The sequence below is a fragment of the Monodelphis domestica genome, chromosome 1 (assembly GCF_027887165.1).
Source record: "Monodelphis domestica isolate mMonDom1 chromosome 1, mMonDom1.pri, whole genome shotgun sequence".
Taxonomy (NCBI): domain Eukaryota; kingdom Metazoa; phylum Chordata; class Mammalia; order Didelphimorphia; family Didelphidae; genus Monodelphis; species Monodelphis domestica.
Genome location: NC_077227.1, coordinates 263,178,075 through 263,204,411, shown reverse-complemented (window position 1 = coordinate 263,204,411; position 26,337 = coordinate 263,178,075). Strand labels below are relative to the sequence as shown.

Genomic DNA, 26,337 nt, shown 5'->3' with positions numbered 1-26,337 from the left:
AAATTCTTTAAAGAACCTATGATTTCATCAGTGTAGGTACTCCCTGTTCTGACAAAGAATACCACTTTTGACTTAGTATATGGTATTTGAGATTTATGGTTGAAAAATTATTTACTGTTCTGCCAACCTGATGATAAACCTCTAAATTTAGGTAGAGTTAGCCCTCAGATAACAAATACATAATTTATTGCTGAGTCCATCCCTATTCCAGCTTTCCAATTTGTTAGGATATATCAGAGCTCATGTTTAAGAACTGTGAATTGTTCACTTACACTACCTTGCATGCCTCAAATAAAGCAATGAGAATAAAACTTTAGTATGATTTATTTTTAGCTTCTTTTTTTACATTTTGAAATAGTGTTTTGACTACTTTGCTAGTAGATCTAAATAGAAGATATTTATTTTTGTTATTTTTCATAAATTTGTACTTGTAAATGAAAGGTAAAGATGACATTGGCATTCACTTTTTCCCTTTAAAAATCCAAGTAATTCAGTATAAATTTCTCATTTGTAGTTTAGTATTCCAAAAGAAATGTGCTTTTTGGAAAACTAGTTATACTACTTGTCCCAGATATCTAAAAAACATGAATGTGCCAATGAGAATGTGTCATGAGAAAAAGTGTTTAAAAAAAAGTTTGGCAGAAATATTTTTTACTCAAAAGTAAAGAGCAATAATCATGTACAGGATTTGAATATTAGGCATGCATAAATTTTAATACTAATCTAAGTCAGTAGTCTTTTATCTATCATAATAGTATAAAATCATCATTATGAGCCTTTATTTACTTAAAATGTTAGTTAAAAAAGGTCTTAAATTTTTTTTTATGAATGCTTATTTAATTACATATATAAAAATATTTTTTCCAGGTGGTACGGGAACTGGTTAAATATACGAAACACTTTAGAATATTGGCTCTCAGTGCTACACCTGGTAATGACACAAAGGTAAGTTTGATGATTTTTTTCCATTTAATAGAAACATAAATACATGAGAATTGCTATTCATGATTTATCTAGCTCAGGGAACATATGAATAAATGTCTTTCTTTCATTGAGGGTGTTCCAAGATTAGAGAAATAACCCTATACTTCCCTATTTTCCTAAACATTTTGTTGCAGCAATCATAAATCAATGTATCCTGTAACTTTGTCTGTTTTTTGTGTGTGCCACCTCTATTTTAAAAGGTTAATGTTTTAAATGTTTTGTTGATGACTTACCTCTTTTCAAGGTTCTACCTTTCCTTTAAAAATAACTCAGATATAACTTTCTCCATGAAGCATTCCATAATCTCCCCGAGTTGGTATCTTTTTTTTTAAACCCTTACCTTCTCTCTTAAAATCAATACCATCTATTGGTTCCAAGGCAGAAGAGTGGTAAGGGCTAGGCAATGGGGGTTAAGTGACTTGCCCAGGGTCACACAGCTAGGAAGTATCTGATGTCAGAGTTGATCCTAGGACCTCCCGTCTCTAAGCCTGGCTCTCATTCCACTCAGCCACTTAGCTGCCCCTGAGTTGGTATCTTTTTACCCAGGATAGTAGTTTTTAACTCTTCTCTTTTTGGAGGCTTTTCCTCTTCACACAGTCTATGCTTTTATCTACCTTAAAAGGATATTATTTCACTGTTTAAAATTTTAAAAAAGTGAAATATTTCAGACGATTATAACTGTTCTTGAGTTACTCAAGAACAACTTCACTTTTTCTTAAAGTGTAGGATTTTTAGGCAACTGGCTTACCAAAATGAGAGATATTAGAAACATAACCGATAGTATGGTATTTTAATTCATTGAGAAAGAATATTTTTAAGATTTTACATTTCACTTTCTGATGGAGCAAGCAGTATATTATCACAAAGTACTTCAGATTTGCACCTGTTGTGTTATCTCAAATCTGACCTCTTTAGAACATATCATATTAAATTATTTATATGCTGTACTCATTGCAGTTGGAGTAATGGGAGTTGTATCCCAAAATATTTTTGCATCTCTTTCCCCATTCCCTACTCCCCTGAAGGGACATTCCTCACAGTTGGGAAAACTGTGCCCCAGAATGTAAGATCCTAGGAGTGGGAGGAAGAGGTAGAATATTCTTTGAAAACCTCTTCTGTTACTATATCTCTTCTGGTGCTTTACTGCATCTATAACCTTGGAAGTCACATAACCTATTTGGGCTTGTTTCTTCATCTATAAAATGAAGGTGTTAGTCTAGAAGGCTTTTGAGATCCTTCTTAATCTGACTTAAATCTGTCATTTTTTGATTCTTACATCTTTTTTCCTTCCATCAAGCCATTCCTTGTAACAAAGATATAAAAAAAAGATTAATAAAAGAGTAATTTTTCAAAACCAAACAACTCATCAAGATAGCATACTTGTATAGTTTTTATAGCTAGCTGATCTTTAGGGTAGATTAGGTCATCAACATTCTAAAAATGAGAAATTTCAATATTAAAAAAAAACTACTTTTGATTTCTGATGGTGATATTAATTTAGTAAAAGCATTTTTAATCTGGCTATAATTAAATTTGCTACTTTTTGATCTTTTGTATAGGCTGTCCAACAAGTTGTTTCAAACCTACTAATTGGGCAGATAGAACTTCGTTCGGAAGACTCTTCAGATATTTTGCCATTCACTCATGAAAGACGCATTGAAAAACTTGTTGTTTCCCTTGGGGAGGAACTTGTAACAATTCAGAATACATATATACAGGTGTGTGATTTCTTTGTGGCTGTTAAACTCTTAAATTGAAGAAAAAGCAAAGGAGATAATATTCATTTTATAACTGTAACATTTAAAAAGCACTTCAAGGTTTGTAAAACACTATTTTGAAGTTCTCTGAGATAAGGGCTGTTTCTTAATTTGAATTCTCATGTTTCAATACAATGCTATGCATTTAATGGTTGCTAAGAAAATATGTATGATAATAAAAAGCTAAAAAGAAGCCAAGTTTAGTAAATTTTTTTTATGTTAAGCAAATTATGATAGCATCTGTCATCAATTGACAAACATCTATGTGTTGTTTTGGAACATAAAGATTTATAAAGCTATTGTACTTTCCTCAATTAGTCACTCTCAGTCATTCTGAGAAGGAGGAAGGGAGTCTTATTTTTCATTAATGTGCTTCTGGATTATGTTGGTGTATTGTAAATAGTGAAGGGGACAAATTGTCACAGAGCAAATGTAGCAAATCCCCAGGAATCATGAATGAAGTTCTCTGACTATAGTTAGATATAAACTGTCGTGACTTTTGGAAAGGATTCATTTTCTTTTAAAAATGGATTTTATGCAGAAGAAAAACATATGATCAATCAGGTAGTTCAATGTGGATATGATTAGGGTTTTGATGTTAAAAGATCACTCTACTGCAAAGAAGAATAACATGGAAATAGATTTTGAACAATGATACATGTATCACCCAGTGGAATTGCTTGTCAGCTCTGGTATGGGGGAGAAAAGGGGAGAAATCATGAATCATATAACTATGAAAAAATATTCTTAAAAATAATAAATGGGTTTTATTCTTTTTTTTAATAACAGTCACTTCTGCAAAAAACCAAATTCCTTCTATTTCCTTTCACATTGTATCATTCTTTGTAATAAATATAAACAATTGTGATAGGAAAACTTGAATGCACTATTTTCAGTTTAAAATTTAACATTTTATGCATTAGCATATTAATAAATAGTGCTACTTAGAAGGTGATTTAAATTGTATTTACCACTGCTAATTGAAATTATCTTCCAGGCAAGGTCTTCCTTTAAAAAGAAATATATAGTATTTAGAGACAAAAACCAAAATTCGACAGTCAAGATTAAGCAAAGTTATAAAGTTTAGATAAAAATCATTGATTTATCAAATAGAGCATTAATAACTTAAACTATGTAGAGGATCATTTTCCTAAACCATTCAGTCTGGTCCAGGATGAGGTAAGGAGGACTGCTTTTAACTGGATCAGTCTAAGGGCTTCACCATAATTTTTTAGGGAGATTAGAGTTCTTCCCTCAACTTTGATCTAGTTTCCCTTTAGCAACTAAAGGATGTTACAAAAGTATTTTAGGCCAGGACATCGTCTTCTTGGCATTTGATTAAGCACTGACGAAATTTCTTTTGTTCAGAAGAATATGAAAGATTTCAGACTAGAGCACTGAGAAATTATAACTTCTTGCTATTTCTATAAGAGAGAGCAGCGTTAGATTATTTTTATGCAGTTAAATACTAATATACTGATACAGATACAGTATTACATTTGACAAATAATCTGTCCTAATAGTCTTTTGTCTTTGATATGAGGAGGATATATATTTCTTTTAAAAAAAAATCCTTCTGTTTTAGTGTCAGTTCTAAGAAAAAAGAGTGGCAAGGGCTAGGCAATTTGGGTTAAATGACTTGCTCAGGTTCAGATACCTAGGAGGTCAGATTTAAACCTCCTGTCTCCAGGCCTGACTCTATCCACTGAGCCATTTTACTGCCCCATAGATATATTTCTTAATCTGATATGTACCACCTTCACTGGTTTTTTTATTTACTGTTTGGATATGAAAATTTTTTATTAAGGATTTAAAAATGATTAAAAACACAAATTCTAATATGTAAACATAAAAAGGATTATATATGAAACTGAACATTATGTACTTAAAATTTTTTAGGTGTTTATTAAGTTTAATAAACAAATAGATTTTTTTTCAAACTTCCTTTTTTTTCCTTATTTCAGTCCCTTCCCACTAACTCGCTTCCCTATTCCCTGATAGAAGATAAGTATATATAAGATATCCCCTTATAAGAAGATAAGTATAATTAAGTGAAAAAAAAATCAGCATATTGATTATGTCAGATATGTTTATTTATACCTCAGTCCTCTAACTGTAATCATTTCTCTTGACAAAGGGTGAGAGGTATGCTTCAGTCTTCTGAAGTCATGACTAGTTATTCAGTTAATCAGATTTCTGGTGTAAATGCAAACATCTTTGAAGAATAGTATTGTTGTATAAGTTGTCCTGCTTCTGCTTATTTCATTCAGTATCATTTTCTACAAGTCTTCCTGGATTTCTTGATTTCTCTTTGTCATTTCTTATAATGCATTAATATTCATTATACTCATATCAAGATTTGTTTAGACATTTCCAAATAGTGATCATCCACTTTGTTTCCAGTACTTGATTAAAGCAAAATATGCTACTCTAAATATTTTTATTCTTTTCCTAGTGAGAGAAAGTTAGGAATTGAGGAGGACCTAAGTAGGTTCCAAGCCTAAGTAATTTGAGATATGGTGATGTAATAGGGGAGTTCAAAAAGGCAAGAGACTTTTTTGGGGTGGGGCCTATATAATAAATTTAACAGGCTAGTATTTGCCTTTCTAGTTTATTTAACTATAGTCACACTTGTTTTCTGTGTTTACTTAAAAATTTTAAATGTTTGTTTTAGTTGTATCCTATTACATTTAAATGGAACCACCCTTAGAATCAGGAAATTCATGAGCATATATGAAAATGAGGTAATGTATCTAAATTATATTTGGTAAATGTCTTTATTTAAATTTTTTTTTAATTTACAGATTTTAGAAACATTTGCTAGTCGCTTGATTAGAGTTAATGTTCTGATGCGACAGGATATACCTAACCTTACAAAATTTCAGATAATTTTAGCAAGAGATCTATTTAGGAAAAAGTTATCTTCTCACATTCTGGTAAGTGTTTTAAAATAATTTATAAAATGAATAATTGATTTTCCCCCCCCTTAATGGCAGGATAATGTATGTATAGGCATATTTTTTTTGGCTATAAAAATCACCCCATCAGGTAATGATTTAGAATTTAAATCGCTACAGAAGATATCTGTATGTAGATATACAAGATAAAACTAAAATGTTCAAATGTTCTCAGTTCAGTTGAATTCAATCTCTTATCTTTCATTACTGAATCAGTGCTTTTGAATAGTCAGTCTAAGTACATTAGGATGTTATATTTTACATCTTTCAAGCAATTTTGTACTAGTAAAGATATAGTCTGCCTGTCAAAGTATGTCCCTCTGAGTACATATCTGTGTTTGTATATGTATATGTGTAAAGAAGGAGACATTCAGATGGCCAAAATCCAGAGTATATTCATTATGCAATATAAGATATATGTTTCAAATGAATACTGCTTTGTCCCCAAAATTGAATAGGCATAGGGAGAACAGACTAGATTGCATTTGGAAAATGGAAAAGTTTTTTTTAATAACTCCCAAGTTCCTCTTTTTAACATCAGTGTTTTTCTGATGATACCATGTGGCTCTGAGTCATAGAACACCAGTCTCTTGTAATTCCTGAATATTTAAGAAATTGAAGTTGATGATCATAATGCATAGATTTCTGATGGGTGTGTTAGACTATAACACATTAATGTAGGGAAGCAAGTTTAAGAATTTCATCCAGAAAATGTATGGTTTGTAAAATAACCAATTTACAATCATTGTCTTCTGTTAGTATCCTTATGAGGATATGTTGAAGAAAACTATGTTGTAAATTGATGTGATGACATTGACAAAAGTTATGTAGAATGGGAAGGTATGTATGAGTTGTAATCTGTATCAATGAAAAGACTACCTATAGCTGAGAGTTAATAGATTACTTGGTATATTGAAGACCTTTTCCCTAAACAAATGTGCTTTAATCCAATTAATACTGAAATATTCATAGCAGCACTTTTTGTGGTGATATGGAATGGGTGAGTATATCCATTGATAGTGTTAGGGCCACATGAAATGTGGTATATGAATGTAATAGGCCACTATGCAGTAAGAACTAATGGGTAAGGGGAATTGAATGAAATGTAGAAAATCACAGTATTAAAGAATTTGAAATTTGTATGGGGGCTCAACAAACCATTTAGTCCAACGAATCTCCACTCTAACACACCCAACAATGGTTGCCGATTGACCTTGAAGACCTCTTAGGACATCACTTCTTAAGATATGCCATTCAATTTTTGGACAGTTTTAATTATTAGGAATTTTTTTCTTATACCAAACTTAAATTTGTCTCTTTTCAACATGCAGACATTGCTCTTGGTTCTGCCCATTGAAGTCAAACAGAACGAATTTAATCCTTCCTCCATTGTGGCAGTCCTTCAAGTACTTGAACCCAGCTTTTATGTATTGAGTGTTTTCTCTAAGTTAATTATTTCCAGTCAACTGATTGTCATATATCATGAACTCAACGTTGTTCATATCTTGGTTGCCTTTGTCTGAACTCTCTCCAATTTATAATTTTCCTTCTTAAATCAGAGGGCACAGAATTGAACATGATACTTCAGATGTGGTCTGATAAGGATAGAGTCCAGGAAGGTCATCACTATTATTTTTGGAAGCTATACTTCTCAATGTAGCCCAAGATTATATGCTATTTGCCATATAATGTCAACACTAACTTATTGAACTTATATTGCACTACCACTGCTTTTTGTCTGTGCCTTGTCCATCTTATAGTTGTGGAATTGAATTGTTTTTACTCAAGTTATACCCCTAGCCTGTCAAGATCCTTTTGGATATGTTATGATTAAAATTTTTCTTGAGACCGTATCTTAATTTTATAATTATTATTTATGAAATAGCAAAAAGCAGGCAAGAGAGAGAGAGAAACAGAGAGAAAGAGAAGCATGAGCCACATGTTGCCAGGTAGCTCTTTCAACCACCTCCTTCGCAAGCCCAGAGGCAGACCATGCATCTTCCTGAGTCCCTGGTTCCAAGAAAAAGGGTCCCATTTCCTGTCCTTTCCTTCAGTTTATGCTCTTTGTGGTGACCCTTTCCTGAACTTCTCTGATTAGAGGAATTGGATCTCAGATAAGACAAGCAGTGGTTCTTTTGGATTCCAGGAGTAAACATGTAGCTGTATAGCTCATGTGCACTTTTCTCCACATGACTCTGCTAGCTCATTTAATTACTTTACTACTCAAGAGGCTTCTTGTTTTCAGTTAAACAAAGAATATTCAACAGACATCTCTTTCATTATTTGTTTTAGAATTTTCCCAGGAATCAGAGTAAAGCTCATTGTCCTATAGTTTGTAAATTTGGTTCTCTTCCCTTTTTTGAAAATCAGAACATTTCTAGTCTAGTGGTATCTCTCTCATTTTCCATATTTTCAGGTATCTCTCTCATTTTCCATATTTTCAGGTATCACTGACAATGGATAAGCAGTCATATTTGCCACTTCTTTCATGATCTGTAGAAATAGTTTTTCTGGATTCTGCAGTTTGGATTCATTAGGGGCATCTAAGTGCTCTTTTATTCTCCTTACTTATTTTGGGTATCAATTCCTTTTTAGTCATTTATATGTATTGATGCAAATCTAAATAAGAACTTAACAAAAATACAGTTACTAAAATAATGTATATTTATATAAGATAATGTATATATTTACATAACGTATATTATAATAAAAGGAAGTAAAGGAACCTACAAGAACAAAGAAAGCACTGAGCTTTCTTTACTTTTTTTTTTTGGTGGGAGGAGAGAGGGAGAATCTTACCAAAGTCAGAAATGTGTTTGCAGTTGAGAATTAGAAATGTGATTTTTCCATTAAAATGTAAGGTCCTTGACGGCAGAGACAGCCTTGATTGCCTATATTTCTATCTTCAGTACTTAGCACAGTGTACGTAGTAGCATATAATAATGTCAAAGAACTCCTTTATATAAGGAGCTCGTCAACTTTTTGATGTCATGGATTGTATTGGCAGTGTGGTGGAGCCTATGACACCATTTTTAGAATAATGTTTTTAAAATGAAACCGATTGTATTGAAATATAGTTATTAAAATATTACAAGAGCAAAGGCAAGAACCCCTGTAAATTTATATATCTTGATTTTCTTTATTTTTATCTTAAGTTCTGGATTTTCTTTTTCCCTCTTCTCTTTTCCTCACCCATTAAGAAAGAAAATTTAAACCAATTGCTAAAAAATTTCATGCAAAACAAATGTCTGTACTAGTCATGTCCAAAAGAAAGGAAAGAAAATAGTCTTTACATTCTGAATCCATCAACTCTGCATCTGGAGGTGGATAAAATTTTTTATCAAAAGTCCTTTGAAAATTGTGGTTGATCAAAGTTACAAGCCATTGAAAACTGATTATATTTATAATATTTTTTTATTATATAAATTGTTCTAATTCTGATTTTACTTTGTATCAATTAATGTCTTCCTAGATATTTCTGAAACCATCCCTTTTTTCATTTCTTACAGCACAATAGTATTCCGTTACAACCTTAAAACATGTTTAGTCATTTTCCAATTGATGGATTTCCTTTCAGTTCACAATTTTTTGCAACCATAAAAAAAGCCCCTTTCTCTGCGTCTCTGTCTCTGTGTTTGGTTCCTTTATCTTTGATCTCTTTCGGGTATACATCATTGTTGATATGGACAGTTTTATTTTTGGGGGCATAGTTCCAAATTACTTTCCCAAACAGTTGGACCAGTTCAGTATTCCTACATCAGTGCATTAGAATACTTATTTTCCCACAGTCCCTCCACTATTTGTCTTTTTTTTTTGGTCAATTTAGCTAATCTGCTGTGAGATGGTTCCTCAGTTTTGTTTTAATTTACTTTTATCTAATTGCTTTAGATAAATAAATTTAAATTATTTAGTAAATACATTTAGTGTCAAGGAGAAGATAATTTGACTGTAAAAAAACTGCAGAGGTCACGAAGGAGTATGAAGATTGAACAGATGGATTATTTTATAATTGGTGCTTCCATTACATTTTCTCTCACTCTTAAGTTTCTGCAGTCTGATTTCTGACTTCATGTAGTTGAAACTTTTCTCTCCAGAGAGTTACCAATGATCTGTTTTTTTGACAGAAATAAAGAAACATCTTATTTACCCAAGGGATATTTGATATTTATGAGTGGGTTGGATCAATATAATAAAAATTGTGATACTCACTAAATTAATTTATAGATTTACTTACATATCTACAAACATATTAATGAATTTATAAAACTTTAAACTTCTTAAAACATTTTTTTCTTCAATTACATGAAAAAAACATGTAACTTAAAAAAATCTTTTTTAAGTTTAAGCCAAATTCACCCTTCCTCTCTTTCTCCCTTTTCCCCCCTTCCCTGAGATAGCAAGTAATCTGATATAGATTTTACATGAGTAGTAGTGCAAAACATTTTTCTATATTAGGGCTTTTGTGAAAAAAAAAAAACTCAGACAAATAAAAGTGAGGAAATAAATTGAAATATAGTATGTCTTTTTCTCCATTTAGACTCCATCAGTTCTTTCTCTGGAGGCAGATGACATTTTTCATCATGAGTCTTTGGGGATTTTCTTGGCTTTCTATTGCTAGGAATAGCTAAGTCATTCATAAATATTCATTATAAACATTCATCATGCTGATACTGTGTACAATGTTCTCCTGGTTCTGCTCACTTTATTTTGCATCAGTTTGTGCAGGTCTTTCTAGGCTTTCTTAAATCATCTTTCTCATTGTTTCTTAGAGTACATTACAATTCCAATGATCTCTTAATCACCGTATCTGATGACAATTTTCTCAGTCCAGTTTGGTTCATTTGCCAGATTTTTTTGATCAGTCATTTGATTTTGGTATTATTCCATCATGATTACAACTTCATTATGGAATATTGGTCAAATTTGCTTTATTTCATTTAATGTGATAGGTTATTGTTTTCTTAGGGTGGACAACAAGGCATTATTGAAGGAGATTTTGCTATTTGTATTAGTTTATATCATGGTTATGAATTACTACAACAAATGGGAATGAGATCCTTGTATATCTTCCTTTGTGGGATTATGGATGGAACTAAAAGTAAGTTAAAAATATTTTATATGTAAAATTTTTGTTATTTAAATATGATTTAAGAAAACAAACATTCTAAGGTACTTTATGACATTTGCAAAATAAAGGAATGATATGCTGTAATGGGTCATCTTGATAAAGTCTTCCAAAAAAAAAGTTATTTATTAATGACATATAGGCACACAGACCTGGAAAGCCTTAAGCATTTTAATTGTTGATAATTTTCATGTGACTCCTATGCCAAATTTGAGTGAATTATTAACATTTAATTTATACTTTTTGAGAAACAGCATGGCATAGTGCAGTGATAGTGGACCTTTTAGAGATGGAGTGCCAGGCCCCAACCCCACCTCACTCCTAAGACCAAGTGACATTCTCATCCCCTTCCAGAGACCTTGTGCTGGGCCTTTCCTTCTGACCCAATGCCCCGCCCCCCACACCTCACATAAAGGAGGGAGGAAGTGCTCCCATTGGGCTGCTGGGTGTGTGAAGTGAGGAGTGTTCCCAGTGGACTGAATGCTTCACTTCCCTCCAGCTTTGCCTCTGTGACTCGCCCACCTTACCCCTGTGTGCTTGGGCTACTGGAGAGAGGGGCAGGGGATGTGAAAAAAAGGTCCTTAGGCACAATGGAGAGGGGGAAGGGAGCAGCTCTGTCTGAGTCCCTCTGTCTTTCTAGTAATTTTCTAGTAATTTGGAGGGGTGGGGCAGGGAGGGTGGCCACATGCCCACAGAGAGTGCTAAATGTGCCATCTTTGGCATCTATGACTAAAAGGTGCATAGCAGTTGTAGATCTTCATTGGTAGAGGATATAGGAAACACTTAATAGTTAAGTTTTAAAATTAATTAAAAATTGTTAAGAAAATTTATAATTTGTATGGAAAATATTTTTCCTGATTTTTGCAGGTATGACTCGAACCAGAAATGAACTTAGCAGGAATGAACAATTCATGGAACTCTTTGAGCTCCTAGGAAAAATGTTTTCAGATAGGCATCCTAACCAAATAGGTCTGTTGAATCTATCTTTAATATTAAAAATTGTTTTTCTCTTGTCTCAAAATACTAACATTTATAATTCTTTGTATTGAATGTTATTTTTTTGTAGCTTATAAAACATTTTTTGGTAACTATTGTTTGAGTCTCAAACAACTCTGTAAGGTAGGTAGGATAGGCATTAACTCCATTTTATTGATTAATTAAGTGAGGAAAAATTAAGTAATTGCTCAGAATTGTATAGTTCAGTTCAAACCAGGCTTCAAAACTAGTTCTTCTAATTTAACTTAATATATTCTTTCCTTCATATTAAACTGAGTTTTTAATTAATAGGTGTGAGATAAAAGTGAGCATAAGTGCCCCACTTACTTAAATAAAAAACCAACCAACCTGGAGTCAGAAAGTAAGAGTAGAAGACACAAAAGTCTTATTTCTTTTCTTCATGAGGAAAGACAAATATCCTAGTGGCAAGTGCAATTGCCTGAGTGCAAATACAGATATTGAATAGATTTCTGATGGGAGACTTCCCCTCTCCCTCCTCTGACCAGCCCCACTTATCTGGGCACCAGGATTTACAATCTAGGCACAATGTCTAGCCCAATCAGAAAATAGCAAGAAAATAACATTTTCAAGGGTGAGAAGAGTTAAGGAGGCAACTGGCTGAGTGCTATGTGACTTGAATTGCCCTTGGATAAGGGCTTTTCATCTTTCATCCACCTTTCATACTCCCAAGACTCCTAGCCTGCCCCTAAATCTTATAGGTAAATAATTAAAGTCCTTGAAACTAAAGCAGACTGGTTTTACATATTCCATTCTTAGTTGGGTATATAAGCCGAATGCTTTACTTTGAGAATATTAGAGGGGTGTGTGTGGGCTGAATGATCATTCTGAGAATAGCACATTTAACTATCTCATTCAAATATTAGAATGTTTTACAGTTAATCTTTGTATTTATTTACACATTTTTATCCTGCAGTAGACTTATTAAGTACTTATAGTTTTCCTGTTTATGGTTAGTCATTTCTAAAACAAAATGGTTTTATAAAGTTTAAATTGCTCATATTTAGGATAAGTAAAAATCATCTGTGTTTGCCTATTCTCATTATTTTGTGTGCTCTTTGTGTTGCATATCTTTTGCTAGTTTGATAATTTCATCAAATCTTAAGAGTTCAAGAGGGCAGCTGGGTAGCTCAGTCTCTTGAGAGCCAGGCCTAGAGATAGGAGGTCCTAAGTTCAAATCTGGCCTCAGACACTTCCCAGCAGTGTGATCCTGGGCAAGTCACTTAACCCCCATTGCCCAGCCCTTACTACTCTTCTGCCTTGGCATCAATACACAGTATCGATTCCAATATGGAAGGTAAGGGTTTAAAAAAAAAAAAGAGTTGGTAGGAACCATAAGGACATCTGGTGCAACCTTTTCTTGAAACATCTTAGTTTCTCAGAATTATAAAGTTTTAAAACAAAACTCAAAGCTTAGTTTTTTACTTTTATTTCTAAAAGCATACAATGTGGAATAACTATCAAAATTATTTTTAAAATTAAGTAACTGCAAGTCTCAATATATTGGCTCGGAAAAGTATCAAAGCCTTAAGAACTTAAAAGTATATACATTGTGATACTTGGCATGACAAATATTCCTTAAAAATTTTTTTCCAGGACCCAATGATAAAAAATTTATCTATAGCCATCCAAAGTTAAAAAAATTAGAAGAAGTTGTAGTTGAACACTTCAGAACCTGGAAAGGTATGTTATATGCTATGTCCTCTTTTTCCCCTGATCTTGCCTGGGAAAGCAGGTTTTACTCAGGCTTTTACTTTTGTCCTTTTGTTTCTTCTACTTCAAGTGATTATTAATAAATCTTACATAATACTTGGAGTTATTGGATATTAATTTTAATCTTACAGCTGAGTAGACAATTTGATAATCAACCAGAAATCAAGAAAAGTTAAAATGAATGAGAAATCATAAGAAACTAAAAGTTAAACTCGTTTACATTTTTATATGACAAAATGATACATGTAACCCCTGGGAGTTTTATCATCATCAAGGCTTATAGAGGGAGTCTGATTATACTGAGGTTTTAGGAATAATTCTTTTTTATTTGAAATGGAATAGATGGGAAAGAAGAAGACCAGGAAAGGAAGGAAAGGAGAAAAAGAATGGGGAAAGTTATCTCACATGAAAGGAGTAAGCAAAAAAAGTTTACAAGACCAGGAGGGAGTAGTGAGGAGCATGGATAATAATTGAACCTCACTTTATTCTGACTGGCTTAAAAGAGGGAATAATACAAATGTATACACAGTTGGGTAAAGAAATGCATCTTATCCAACTGGTTATAAAAGGAAAGAAAAGTGTTAAGGGTAATGGGGACAGGGTAGATATGAGTAATGGTAGATTAAAGGTGGTAGTAGTCAGAAGTCAAACAGACATAAAGGAAGAAGTGGGGGGAAACAAAGAAGGAAAAGTATAAGAGAATAAAATAGAAGAAAACAAAGTTAGCAATCATAACTGAATTTGAATGGAATGAATTCATCATAAAAAGGAAAAGGATAACAATTGATGAGAAACCAGAATCCACCAATTACAAGAAAAACAGAAAGAGTTACATAAGGAACTGAAACAGAATCTTTTATGCTCTAGCTGATGTAAAAAAGGCAGGGGCAGCAATCATATCAATCAGAGCAATAGCACATATAGACCTAATTAAAACAATATCAGTGGGGTAGCTAGGTGACTCAGTGGATTGAGAGGTAGGCCTAGAGACTGGAGGTCCAAGGTTCAAATTTGACCTCAGATATTTCCTAGCTTTGTGATCCTGGGCAAGTCGCTTAACCTCCATTGCCTAGTCCTTACTGCTCTTCTGCCTTGGAACCAATACATAATATTGATTCTAAGACAGAAGATAAGGATTAAAAAAAAATATCAGTGCTAAACATATATGCACCAAGAGGCATAGCACCTAGATTCTTTTTGTTGTTTTTTTTTTTTAATTTTATAGTATTTTATTTGATCATTTCCATGCATTTTTCATTAAAGACAAAGATCATTTTCTTTTCCTCCCTCCCACCCCCCGTGGCCGACGTGTGATTCCACTGGTATCATATGTGTTCTTGACTTGAACCCATTGCCATGTTGTTAGTATTTGCATCAGAGTGTTCGCTCCGAGTCTTTCCTCTGTCATGTCCCCTCAGCCATTGTAGTCAGGCAGTTGCTTTTCCTTGGTGTTTCTATTCCCTCAGTTTGTCCTCTGCTTTTGGATAGTGTTTTTTTCTCCTTGATCCCTGCAGATTGTGCAGGGACATTACACCACCACTAATGGAGAAGTCCATTACGTTCGATGATACCACAGTGTGTTTGTCTCTGTGTACAATGTTCTCCTGGTTCTGCTCCTCTCGCTCTGCATCACTTCCTGGAGGTTGTTCCAGTTCACATGGAAATCCTCCACTTTATTATTCCTTTGAGCACAATAGTATTCCATCACCAACATATACCACAATTTGTTCAGCCATTCCCCAATTGATGGGCATCCCCTCATTTTCCAATTTTTGGCCACCACAAAGAGCGCAGCTATGAATATTTTTGTACAAGTCTTTTTGTCCATTATCTCTTTGGGGTACAAACCCAGCAGTGCTATGGCTGGATCAAAGGGTAGACATTCTTTTATCGCCCTTTGTGCATAGTTCCAAATTGCCCTCCAGAATGGCTGGATCTTTTTGTTGTTTTTACATTTAATTTTAATTTTATTTTTTCTTGAATTACATGTAAACAAAAGTTTTTAACATTCTTTTGAAAAGTTTTAAATTCCAAATTCTTTTCTTTGAAAAGGCTAGCAATTTGATATAGATTATACATGTGCAAATTCTAAATTTTATTTTATAAAGCCATAATTATCAAAACTATCTGTATGATTAAGAAATAGAAAAGTAGATCATTGGAACAGAACAGGCATACAACAAACAACAGCAAAAGATTATAGTAATCTTGTACTTGACAAGATCATAAATCCAAGTTTTTGGTGATTTAAGAAATCATTGGTAAAAATTACTGGAATATCTGCAAACTAGTTTGGCAGAAACTATGTATAGAACAATATCTTACACCACTCGCGAAGATAAAATCAAAATGGATACATAATCCAGACATAACAGGAGATACCATAAGTAAAATAGAAGAATAGGGAAAATACTATCTATCAAATTTATGAATAAGAGGAAAAAAAAGAAGAGAAATTTATGGATAATAGGAAAAAAAAACAAGAGATGGAGAGGATTGTGAAATGTAAAATAGATCATTTTGAGTACATTAAATCAAAACGTTTTTGTACAAGAAAATAAGTGCTGCCAAGACCAGAAGGAAAGCAGAAAATTGGGGAAAAAATTTTATAGACTACCTATCAGAAGAGGTCTCATATCTCAAATGTATTTATATTCGTGTTTTTGAAAGAAATATTTTGGATTAAAACTATACCTTTTGACCTTTTTACCTAATCCACATGTTTAGTTGCATGTTCTTTTTTATTTGTTTAACTTGAAAATGTATTTTCTGTTAAATAGATCAAAATACATCTGAAAAAAAATGTGATACCAGAGTTATGATATTTTCATCATTTCGAGACAGTGTTCAAGAAATTGCAGAAATGCTTCAAAAGCAACCAGAGGTCAGAGTGATGACTTTTGTTGGCCATGCTTCAGGGAAAAGCACAAAAGGTTTAACACAAAAGGAACAACTTGAGGTAATTAGGAGTCTGATGCTCTTTTTAGAATCATTAGCATCCAAAATTTTTATTTCTGGGAGATATGCTATGTAATTTAAGCCTTTCCCATACAATGAAAGGCATAATGAATGTGAACTGAAGCTAGTATTCTTTGTAACCCTTATAGATATTTCCATTCTCTTCTTCACTTTTTTCCTCTACCAGCCACACAAAGGAGTAGAGCAAGACCACCTGTATTCTGCAGGCCCCAGGCTGAATCCAGACCCAGACAGGGCTTCCTACCAGCACCCTCTGCTGGTTATGGGAAGGTGTGGAGGATGCTGGTAATAGAACCATTGACAACTTCTCTGCTCCTTCTTACCATTGCTAGCCTTCCCAGGTGAAGGAATAGACACAGAACCAGTCTAGCTCTTTATATAGTACCTTTTATTTTGTTTTTACTTTTTTATTTTTACCAATTACATGTAATAAGAAATTTCCACACAAGTTTTCCTAAGTTATGTGATTGAACTTAATTCCCTCCCTTCCTTTCCCCCTTCCAGTGCTGGTAGGCAGTTGAATCTGGGTTATTCTTATTCTAAAGTGAACAAACCCCTTTATCCTGGACTTCTTTCTTTCATTCTCTTTCCATTTGTTGGCCTCTGCTGAGACCTAACTGTTCTGTAACAATACAGCATTCCTCTCTATCCTCTCTTAGAATTGGCTGTATTTTTCCTCATCCCATTCTGTTATTAGTCCTTGGGGGAGAGTCAAAATACTCTTTGCTCCCTAATTCCAGATTTGTCCTTTGTTTCCTTCACTCAGCCTTTCCTCTGTTGATGTTTATACAATTAACATTTTCTACCCAGTTACAGTTATGGTACTTGTAGAATACTGAGCCCCCACATCATTCTCCCTCCTTTCTCAAGAAGTTCAACACTTGGCTCACCATCTTCCTCCCCTCCCTTACTCTTGCTCTAGTGCTAGGGGACTTTAATGTTGATGTAGATATTCCCTTACACTTTTCCAAATTCCTCAGTCCTCTCATGTCTCTGTCTTATTCTTTTACTCCACGTCAGCCACATAAAGAGATAATCATATCTTAGATCTTAACCATTACCCACAAGTATTCCACTTCTCTAATTAGAACTGACATTTCACTATTTAACCTTATATAACCTCATATCATTCCACCTCTCCCTATATTTTACTCTTCCTGTACCTATTCTTCACCCTCATTTAATACCTCCAGTCCTTCTAGCCTTCATTACTTTCTCCAACAATTATCCCTGCTCTGAGATATACCAAGAATGAAAATCTGTATTACCCTTATTGTTAAATGTAGTATTGGAATTATTTTTTCAGATTGAAGATGTATTTCCAATAACCCATTCATACTTTGTTTCTCTAGTCAAAATGAGTTTGTTGCTTTTGTCTTGTTCTTTGGGATACCTCATTACCAAATCTGGGCACTGACTAAGAAGGTTTAAAAGACCTGGAGGCTCATCTCTAAACATAAAATCACCTTGTAATCCTCCCTTCACTAAGGAAAACCAGAAAGTGAATACCTTTTAACATTTTTTCTCTTTTCTCTTCCTCCTGGGTTATATATTTGCCTTTTAACATTTCTCTTATGTTCATTTTGGCCTGATTGTACTAACATAAAGTTTTTTCTGGGGTGGGAGGAAGGACAGGGAATGATTTTCCCCCCTTAGGATCCTGTGTCCCTAGGACTTATCTATGTATATAAAGATAAAAAATTCTAATTCAGTTCAATAAACATGAAGTGCATTCTATGACCTTCTATGGACTCTGTGATGGATACTAATGATAGAAAGCTAGAAAAATGACACTGTTCATGCCTTAAGAAGCCTTTATTCTATAGGAAAGAGGGACATGACATGTATACCAAGAATTATTTTGTGGTGTTGAATGTGTTAGGGACAAAGGAAAGATCCAGATAAGGTGCTGTAAGAATTCTACTATTGTTTTATAGTTATTTTGGGTTTTGTCTTAATCTTTATTCTAGGTAGTAAAACGATTTCGTGATGGTGGTTATAACACTTTGGTTTCTACATGTGTTGGTGAAGAAGGTTTGGATATAGGAGAAGTTGATCTAATCATCTGTTTTGATGCTCAGAAAAGTCCAGTTCGTCTTGTACAACGAATGGGCAGAACTGGCCGGAAACGTGAAGGCAGGATAGTTATCATTCTTACAGAAGGAAGAGAAGAAAGTGTATGTATATCCTTAGGTGGATAATTTAATAGTTAAATCTTAAAAGTTATATTCATTAGGCAAAATGAAATTGACAAAGTTTAAGAAATCTGAGTCAAAAGCATTGATTGATTTTTCCCATTGTTTTTTTCCATGTTTCCTTTTGCTTTTCCAGGAGCTTTAAGTTAAATTCATGTAAAAGAATTCTCCTTTATATACATAAGATCATATTTTAGTATTCCTCATTCAATGCTAGTTTAAAAAAGCCAAGCACTAAGAGCAATATTTGTAACTTTTTACAAACCTAAGCTATATACCTGTTTTTTTGTTTTTTTTCTTCATAAACATAAAGGTGAACATACTTATATTTTGTATTTGAGATGGCAAGATTTTTTTTTTTACTTTTGTTGGCTTATTGAAAAGAATTTTAAACTTATTCAGTCATTTTCTTTTCTTAGATTCTTTAATTTTTCATTTGGGTAATGGGATAGTTTGCTTTTTATGGAAATAATTTATATACCCTTTTTAGTACCTTTTAAGCCTTATTTCCTTAATAACTATTCATGAAGTTCTAGCAGATTTTAGTGTTACCTCAAATTTAATCATAGGGTGGTCATGGTTGGCCAAATAAGTCATGTATCTTGATAAAGCAGTAAAAGTATTAGATTAGGAATTAGAACCCCTGAGTTCTATTCTTGACTATGTGACTTATGAGATGAGTCGTTAATCTCTGTAAATTCTGTGACTATCTCCATCTATAAAAAGGAGTTAATAAATCTGGATTGGTCAAAGATAAAGATAGGATCATACCATGAAAAATATAATCTAACATGGAAATGTAAAATATTTTTATTATTGCTATTTGATTCAATTAGATGGTTAGTGAAGACATTACTCAAGTACTTTTTTTTTTCCCAATAAACCATTACCTTCCATCTTGGAATCAATACTGTGTATTGGTTCCAAGGCAGAAGAGTGGTAAGCGCTAGGCAGTGGGGATTAAGTGACTTACCCAGGGTCACACAGCTGGGAAGTGTCTGAGATCAGATTTGAACCCAGTACCTTCCCATCTCTGGGCCTGACTCAATCCACTGAGCTACCTAGCTGCCCCTCTCAAGTACTTTTAATCAGTATTCAGTTTTGATTGCCTCTTCATCCATCTCAAAGGAATCTTACTGCTCTCTTCAATAGAACTGGTAGTTGTAATGATTTGTGAATTGTTATAAATCATAGATTAAGAACTGCAAAGGGAATTTAACCCCTTTGTTTTTTGGTAGATGTAGATATACTGTAATTTATATGTTTTCCTTCAAATGTAACCATATAGAATAAAAATCCGATATCATGGCATGTAAAGCAGATGTTCACGTCTTCTAATATTAATGCTATAACGTAATCCACTGTGTTGTTAAATCTTTCATGATGAAAATGTAACCAATCAGAACCCCTAGATTCTCAGGTTCTCTTATTTCTACATGAAATCTATAGTACTGTCTTTTCATCATTTATGTTCATAAGAATGGTGCTATCACAAAATCTTATGAATTAAAGAGATTAAATTATGTACATTATAGTTGATATATTGAGATAGATAAATATGTCCATAAATTAAATATTTTTAATGATAATTGAAAAGGGGTTCAATTGGTGTGATGACCTTTGTATATTTTAGTGAGTTATATAAATGTCATATATTATCATTATTGTTTTCCTTTAAGTAATGAGTAAATTTATTTAATCAGAATAGTTATTTCATGTTCATTCCACTTTAAGATTTTTTTAAAATTATTTTAGCTAGAATAAAGTCACACTAACAGCAATAGCTTCTATCATTGCAAAATGATAATTACAAAATTATTTCTAAAATTAACTTTTTTAAAACAGGCTTATAATCGAAGTCAGTCTTGCAAAAGAAGTATTTATAAAGCTATTTCTGGTAACAGCAAGACTTTTCATTTTTACCAAGGAAGTCCACGTATGATTCCTGATGGAATTTATCCAAAATTACACAAAATGTTCATCACTCAGGAAATTTATGAACAGGCAAAGCAATCCAAAATATGCCCCAAATCATCTGTCAATGGTAAGTTGTAATTTTTAAATAATTGAATATATTCAGTTATTAACTGCCTCTGTTCTAATTAGAAGCAAATGTATGACTGATAAAACAACTATAATTTGAAAAACTCATCACAGATTTTAAGATATAGTATTATTTTTCCCTTAAGGGATATTATGCATTGATAAAAGAAAGGTAACACTGACTAATCCTATAAAAAGACTGAAAGAGAACTTGACAATAGAATAACAAAATAAAATTATAGTATTGATAGATTTAGATACTGCTTTAATATTGAGAAAATAAGAGATACTAAGAATTATTGCTATCAAGAATGTGAAAGACCTATTCCAGTATTGTTCAATGGAAAGGCCTCTGACTTCATGTCTCAGTCTGTATGGTAGTTATTCTTCATCTACTTATTTTGTCATGTGTGATTCATAGACTCACAGACCTAGAATTGAAAGGGATCTTAGAGGTCACTGGGTCTAGTTTCCTCATTCTAGAGATGAAGAAATTGAGGCCCAAAAGGTTGTGTTATTTCTAAGATCATACAGGAAAAATAGCAAAGCTGGGATTCAGACCTAGACTCTCCACCTTTAAACTTAGTACTCTTTCCATACTCTGCTTCCTTATTGGCTAGGTCATCCTCTTTGGAGTGGTGACAGGACTCTTCCAGAAATCTTTGAAGTATCCTGGAGTGATTTTTTTTGTTCTCTTATGTACATTTAAAAAATATTTGGTTGACCTTTTCTTGTATTGATTGCTCTTACTTATCCCCACTTTTCTCCCAATAACTTTTCCCCACAAAAATAAAATAGTACTTTGTATCATTGCAGAACATCTAAAGGGGCAGTCCATGCTGGCACAGTAGTAAATGGATTTTATTTGGGGGAGCTTACTTAAGAGACTAGTCCTGGTTGGTGATAGGACAGTGGTAGATCTCCACCCTGAACTTAGACCAGACCAGATAGAACAAAGAAGACTTAATGCAAAAGGTGGTCCATGGTGTAAAAATAAATGATGAGTTATAAAAATAAAATATTTATTGAAATATATAAGGATAAAAAAGGATTTCTAATTCTAAGAGATTTTAAATCCACCCAGATAAACTCCCTGGTTCCACAAGGAACCACTTCTGTGTTGCACTAATCCTCCCTGATCTGACTAACCCAAATTTATACTATCTAAATAAAAACTACTCTTCTAATTGTTAACTTCGCCTTCAAATTATAAAATAGCAAAGGCTACCTGGTTGAGTCTCAACAAGAATCAAGTTAGGTCTCTGAGCCTTAACAGACTAAAGTCCAAACCAAAGACCAGGTTTTCCTTTGATCTTCTCAGAGTTAAATCAATCTATAAAAACTGCAATAGATAGTCAATAGTGTTTCCAAGTTGGGAAAGGAAAACACTGAGCTCCTTCTTCTCTTAGATGGAGAGAGAGACAAAGATGTTACCTCCTCCAGCCCTGATAGTCTCTGAGTGTCTTTGCCAACTTCCAGAGACCAATTCCCAACTGCCAGAGAGAGTAATTGACACAGAAAAAACGGTTATAACTGTCAACAATTGAAATTAACATGCTCTCTCAGCTCTGCTTCAAACTCCAATTCTTTCTCAAGACTGCACTCTACTTTTTATCCCTAAACTAATAAAACAATACTTATTTTCTAATATTATCCTTACAATGATCACATGCCAATTCTGTATGGTTTGAAGGATATTATTATGTTCTTATAGAATTTTTCTCCTCCTTAATCCTCTACCACAGATATTGACACATAAGTTTCCATTTTTTCATAGTGGTCTTCATGAGCACTACAAGGCAAAATGATCAAGTGCCTTGTGAAATTGATCTCTTGTCATCTTTAGGCACCTAGTTGAAGTGACTAGGAATTCCATTATTTGCTTCTTCAGAGTGAACCAATTATCTATCATTCTTTTTTAGGTAAAACTTCTACATATCTTTGTGGATTAATTTATAGTAAGAATGTCAGTATTGACATTCATTTTCTCTAGTAGTGATTAAATTGTTAAAAGACAAAAATCTTAAATTTAAAATATTAGCAATTAAGTTAATATTTATAGGTCTAAAGTCTCTTGGGAAGTTTAGCACTTTATTCCTCCCTGGTCCCTGTTTTTAAAAATTCTGTCCCCTCCCCTTTAAGCCTCCCCAGATATTTTATGCCTTTGGTTTTCTCCTGAATGTAGTAATTTTATTCAAAAAGGAAATGAAATTAGGTTGGTATAACTTGTTAGTAATCAGTAACTTTACAGTTAGTAAAGCATTCTTTTATTTATTTTCACTCTTCTGCTCCTTCTTAGCAATCCACTGGTCCTGGTCCTTAGTTATACACTGGTACCACTGGGATGGTCCTACTTTTAATTTTATCATTACTCTTTAGTTTTCTATTTTTATTAATAGAGAACTCTGAATTTTCTTTGTCTAGTCTTTGTAATTTGTAATTCTCTTTCTTCAAACGCTTTATTATTTCTGAACTATACATTGTACTACAGCTGTTCCTCTTAGATTTTTAAGTTATAGGTGACCTAATGTTCTATATCTGTGAAGGGGGAGGAAATCTGTAAGTATTTTGTACATGATACTTAATAAATGATATAAAGCCAGGCCTCGAGTCAGAGGACTTGGGTTCAAATATGGCCTCAGACATTTCCTAGCTGTGTGACCCAGGGTAAGTCACTTATCCAATCACCTAGTCCTTGCGTCTCTTTTGTCTTAGAAATGATATTAAAAGAAAAAGACTAGAGAGCAACATGAAATCCAGGAAATCTGTACACTTGAGAGGAAGAATAGTTTCTAAAAAACTAGACTTAATGTGGCAGGTAGATGACTCTGGATAGAGAGGTAGACCTGGAACTGTATTTAAATACAGAAATACAGAACTTGTTCTGTATTTAAATCTGGCCTCAAATATTTCCTAACTGTGACCCTGGGCACGTCATTTAACCACAATTGCCTAGCCCTTACTGCTTTTCTGCCTTGGAACTGATACTTTATATTAATTCTAAGATAGAAGGTAAGGGGTTAAAACATTTTTTCCTTTTTTTATTTAGAATATTTTTCTATGGTTACATGATTCATGATTGCCTCCCCCACTTTTTTCTCCCCGCTCCCAAATCAGACAAGCAGTTCCACTGAGTTATACATGTATCATTGTTCAAAAGCTTTTTCTGTGTTATTCGTATCTGCAGTAGAGTGACCGTAAGGAATTTTTTTTTTTTAGAAAGAGCTAGACTCAATTCTGCTTTTTTGAAATTGATAAAAGATGACTTAAGTTAGAAATAGTCAACATTGCAGGGAGACTGTTCTCCCCTCTCCCTTTTTTTTGGCCTTCAATCTTTTCTAGCATAAGGTTTCCAATGAAAACTGCCTTATCATGTGGCCAAAGTATTTAAGCCTCAGCATTTGACTTTCCACTGAAGAGTTGAAATTAATTTCTTTAAGTATTGACTGATTTGAGCTTGCTATCCAAGGAATTCTCAAGAATTTTCTCTAGCACCACAGTTCAAAAGCATTAATTCTGCAGTGCTCAGCTTTCCTTACAGTTTAACTCTCACAGCCATATTGAAAAAAAACATAGCTTTGACTATCTGGATTTTATAGTCTCTTCTTTCTCCTCATCAAGGGATTTCTTAATTCTTCTTCACTTTGTGCTATCAGAGTGGCATATCATCTGCAGTTATGAGATTGTTAATATTTTTCCTGAAAATCTTAATCCTGATTTTTGATTCATCTGACATGTCTTTTCTCATGATGTACTCAGCATGTAAATTAAATAAATTAGGTGACAACATTCAGCTTTGTGGTACTCCCCTCCAAATCTTAAACCAATTAGTTATTCCATATTTGGTTCAAACTGTTTTTCTTGACCCACATACAGGTTTTTCAGGGGACAAATAAAGGTGATTTGGTATTTCCATCTATTTGAAGGCTTGGCACATTTTGTTGTGATCCCTACTGTCAAATGCTTTAATGTAGTCAATGAAGCAGAAGTAGAAGTTTTTCAGGAACTCCCATGGCTTCTCTGCAATCCATTGAATATTGGTGATTGGTTTTTCTGTCTCTTCAAAACCAGCCTGCTCTTTTGGTAATCCTCAATTCATATATTGCTGAAGCCTAGATTGCAGAATCTTGAGCATAACTTTTCTGTTGTGGGAAATTAGTGCAATTGTTAAGTAATTTGAACATTCTTTGGCATTACCTTTTCTTGAGATTTTGTTGTAAACTGATCTTTTTGAATTTAGTGACTACTGTTGAGTTTTCCAAATTTTCTGGTGTATTGATTGCAGCATTTTAAAAACATCATCTTTTAGGATTTTAAATAGCTCATCTGTCACTTTCATTAGCCTATTATTAGCAATGCTTTCTGAGGCCTACTTGATTTCATTCTCCAGGATATCTAGATCAGTAACCACATCATTATGGTTATCAATGATGTTAAGATCTTTCTTATATAGTTCTGCTATGTATTCTTGCCACCCCTTCTTAATGTCTTCTACTTCGGGTAATTCCCTACCATTTTTCTCTTTTATCATGTTTATTTTTGCATGAAATGTTCTCTTGAAAGCTTTAACTTTTCTTGATGAGATATCGTCTTTTGAAACCATTCTGTTTTCTTCTGTTTCTTTGCATTGTTCAGTTAAAAAAACCTTTTTCTTCTTGCTGTTCTCTAAAATTCTGCATTCAGCTAGATATATTTTTTCTTTTTTTTCATTTTCCTTTCACTTTTCTTCCCAAGCAAAATTTGTCTGACAAGGTTTTACAAATAGTAATACATTTTATTTTTATTTATTTATATTTATTTATATTTATATTTCTATTTCTATTTATTTATTATTTATAAATACATTTTATTTAATTACAAATAGTAAAGGAAAAGAAGAGCAAGAAAGCAAAATTTGTCAGACAAATTTTGCTTTCTTGCTCTTCTTTTCCTTTAGAATATTTTTTGTTGCTGCCTCCTATATAGTATTCTTCAGGCATTCTTATCTACCCAAACTAATCCTTTAAATCTATTTATCATATCTATTTCATTTTAATAAGGGATGTTATTAAGGTCATACCTTTATGGTCTGATGGTTTTCCCTACTTTCTTCAAATTAAGACTGAAATTTACAATAAGTTCATGATATGAACCACAGTCAGCTCCAACTCTTGTTTTAACTGACTGTTTCTCTTCCTTTAATTATAAAATATCCATCCGATTTCTATTTGGATCATTTGGGGATGTCCTTATATAGAGTCATTTTTTGGGTTGTTGAATAAGAATATTTGATGTAGACAGAAAGTTATCTTAATAAAATTCTATTAGTCTCTTCCCTGTTTCATTTTGTATTTTAAGGCCAAAGTTGCCTGTTATTCCAATTATCTTTTAATTTCCTACGTTAGCATTCCAATCCCCTATGGTAATGTGACATCTTTTTTTGGTGTTGTAAATCTCATAGAACTAATCAACTTTGGCCCTTGGCATCAACGGTTAGAGTGTCAGAATTGTTGTCTCTCCTTTGGCCTTGGTTATTACTCTGCATACTGGGCTAGATGTTGAAAATGAGACTCTCCTTTGTGGTTGAGGTC

General features: G+C 33.2%; 1 protein-coding gene across 2 annotated transcripts in view; it reads left to right on the top strand.

Annotated features, from left to right (window-relative positions):
- The window catches only part of FANCM (FA complementation group M), a 92,542-nt gene that overhangs the window by 3,313 nt on the left and 62,892 nt on the right, over positions 1-26,337 (top strand). For both annotated transcript variants that reach the window (XM_007472922.3, XM_007472923.3), the window contains exons 3-11: positions 868-945; positions 2,544-2,702; positions 5,546-5,677; positions 10,664-10,796; positions 11,691-11,792; positions 13,434-13,520; positions 16,331-16,509; positions 18,500-18,706; positions 20,570-20,768. In XM_007472922.3, coding sequence (XP_007472984.2) covers positions 868-945; positions 2,544-2,702; positions 5,546-5,677; positions 10,664-10,796; positions 11,691-11,792; positions 13,434-13,520; positions 16,331-16,509; positions 18,500-18,706; positions 20,570-20,768 — 1,276 coding nt within the window. The remainder of the gene's footprint in view (positions 1-867; positions 946-2,543; positions 2,703-5,545; positions 5,678-10,663; positions 10,797-11,690; positions 11,793-13,433; positions 13,521-16,330; positions 16,510-18,499; positions 18,707-20,569; positions 20,769-26,337) is intronic.